This window comes from Poromitra crassiceps (assembly GCF_964638095.1).
Source record: "Poromitra crassiceps genome assembly, contig: HAP1_SCAFFOLD_850, whole genome shotgun sequence".
Lineage (NCBI taxonomy): Eukaryota > Metazoa > Chordata > Actinopteri > Beryciformes > Melamphaidae > Poromitra > Poromitra crassiceps.
The window spans coordinates 42,677-45,176 of record NW_028151559.1 but is presented as its reverse complement, the minus strand read 5'-3'; the positions used below and the strand labels follow the sequence as shown (position 1 = coordinate 45,176).

At 48.6% G+C, this 2,500-nt stretch overlaps 1 protein-coding gene across 1 annotated transcript in view; it reads left to right on the top strand.

Moving 5' to 3' along the window:
* Window positions 1-1,473: 1,473 nt before the first annotated feature.
* LOC310771592 (uncharacterized protein) overlaps window positions 1,474-2,500 on the top strand; it is a gene marked incomplete at both ends in the record, with an annotated part of 34,095 nt that continues 33,068 nt past the window's right edge. The window contains one exon of the mRNA XM_083664171.1: window positions 1,474-2,218. Coding sequence (XP_083520297.1) covers window positions 1,474-2,218 — 745 coding nt within the window. The remainder of the gene's footprint in view (window positions 2,219-2,500) is intronic.

Sequence of the window (2,500 nt, the reverse complement as noted above, 5' to 3'; positions counted from 1 at the left end):
TCATTTTTGTTTTCCTGAAAATTCTGTGCTGAAAACTTCTTCACATATAAGTCGTGACTCAAACCGTGACCGTTGGTGTCGAAGGCCATCATCCACCACCTCACTATTTCAATTTCAAACAAATCATATACGATCATGCGATGATGCGAAATGTAACCATGAACTTCATATGACAGGCTGAATATAAACCAAACCCATAATGCAGCTTACTGTATCACCTATTGCAATTGGTTGTCAACTAATCTCACCGTTCTTATTCGTAGTTACAGATAAAGGCCTAAAAAGGTTCAAAAGTGAAACAACTTTTTTTTGCGAACATTCAAAAGGGTTACTTGTGTGGGCTAATTGTGCAGAAAACATTCTGATGTGGGGTGAAAAGCCTGTCAGCTATGTACACACAGTTGCACCATTTTAGCAGCGGCTCAGCGAAGCTGCAGGTGAGTAGGTTTGTCGGGGGAGAGAGGGCCAAATGGTGTCAATGTAGGCGGAGTACAGTATAACAAATAGATGGTTGAATTTAGACACACAAGGAGGACATAAAACACCCACTGTATTCTGACCTGCGGCTGATGTCATGGATAGATCTGGCGGTCTGTGACGTCTATGACGGAGAATGTAGGTTGATTCAAAAGGTGCAAAGCCTACGTCACTCCAGTGTTGTTTTTGTTGTCGCTGAATTGAATAGGGCGACAAAATTACCACATTCTCATCTTTCTTTTTGGCTTGTGCATCACATTTGGAGAAACACATGCTGTAGCAGCCTACTGTGTTTGTTTCAGTATGTTTGCAATTACACTCACTGGTTGATGTAGATTTTAACTTCCTCGTACTCAGTGTGTAATCATAGGGCCTTTCATTTGAGCTCTGAAGCGACGTCCCTCGCAGACCCCCCCCACCAGCCCACGGCGCCGCTCGCCAAGCCTCCGCTGTTTAAATGGGCCAAGTTGAGAAGCGGGCGGCGGAGAGTGCAAATCTTGTTTGGTCTGGGTCTATGAACTTCAGCGTGACTTTAACGGCATACACAGGGTTAAAAACGACTCTTTCCCAACTTTCATTAACACAGTATTGCGAAAATATTATTTGGGTCTATTAAAAGGCAGCCCTGTCTCAATGGTGTTCCTGATTAATTTCATGCCACGCAGTTTTATTAAGTAGGAGAAATTAAACATTATTTTTTTATGGTCTTCGTTGGCTGTGATTGAAATTTCATCCTGGCCACTCTAAAGTCCTCTTAACTGAATCGCTCTGCGTTATTTTTGGATTGCACTGCCGATTTTTTTTTTTTTTTTTTACCTTACCAGTTAACGTGTGTTATTAAAGTCTCCCGGTAATTTCCCCCATAGGCAAAACCCTAAAGAGACACACGAGGTGTAGCCTATCTGCGACGGGTCAATGCTCACCGTATAGGTAGCAGAATGGCCGGGGCTGAGGGCTGCCCAGCATGTCAGGTATTAACAGAGCGGGTCTGATTCAATGTGGGAGGCAGGAGCTGCGAGGCTGGCGGAGAGCGCTGCTGCCGCTGCGAGCTGGAAACTAGTGAATGGGAATCTATCCGGCAACTTCCACCACAGAGCGCTGTCTCCCCACGGCGGCGACACGGGGGCTCTGCGTAAAACCAAGCGGCGCGTCTCCAAGTCTGGCTCTGCCCAACAACTCAGCACAGGAGGAGAAGGAGAGGACGCTCAAGTTGGATCGGGCGAGGAGCAGCTTTTCACTTGTTACCGGCGCGCCTCGGCGGCTCCCTCCTGCACTAACATGCCTGCCATCAAAAAGGAGAGGCTGGATGGGGACGACATGGCATTGGCTGCGTTCAACCAGTCCGAATACCTGGCCCCTTTAAATGCCACCGCTATCCCCGTGGTGACCCCGCATCCGCAGCCCTACGAGCACATTTTCGCCCATCACCGCGCGTACTTGGGGCTCCACGACTCGGCGGCGCTGCATCACGCCGGCCACCACCTCCACCACCACACGGACGACTTGATGCTGGAGAGGTTCTCCTCCATCCCCGACTTCCAGCCCTTCTTCGACAACGGCGAGCCGTGCATCGAGGTGGAGTGCGGGGAGAACAAGGCGCTGCTTTATATCAATAAGCTGTGTCAAGGCAGTAAGGGACCCTCAATTAAATACCGGGGCGAGTGGCTCACTCCAAACGAGTTCCAGTTTGTCAGTGGAAGAGAGACCGCCAAAGATTGGAAACGGAGTATAAGACACAAAGGTAAGAAGAACAGCGTCCACTGTCCTCCTGATTGTTATTCGACATGATGTTGTAGCGGGACACTTAATTGAACACTTTTGCGCGATGTTTATTTTGAATAGCAACTTGGTTCTCCTGGTTTTGTAGTGAAAGGGTTACAACAGGCAGCAGACAGTGCGTAAGGAGACAGATGAGAAAAGGCGAATACCCTCCTGTATCCTCGGAGGCTTTGACACACAGTTTGGGCAGCGACCATATACACCAAAAACGGCGCGTCTGGACTGGAATTGAGGTGGGGGGGAA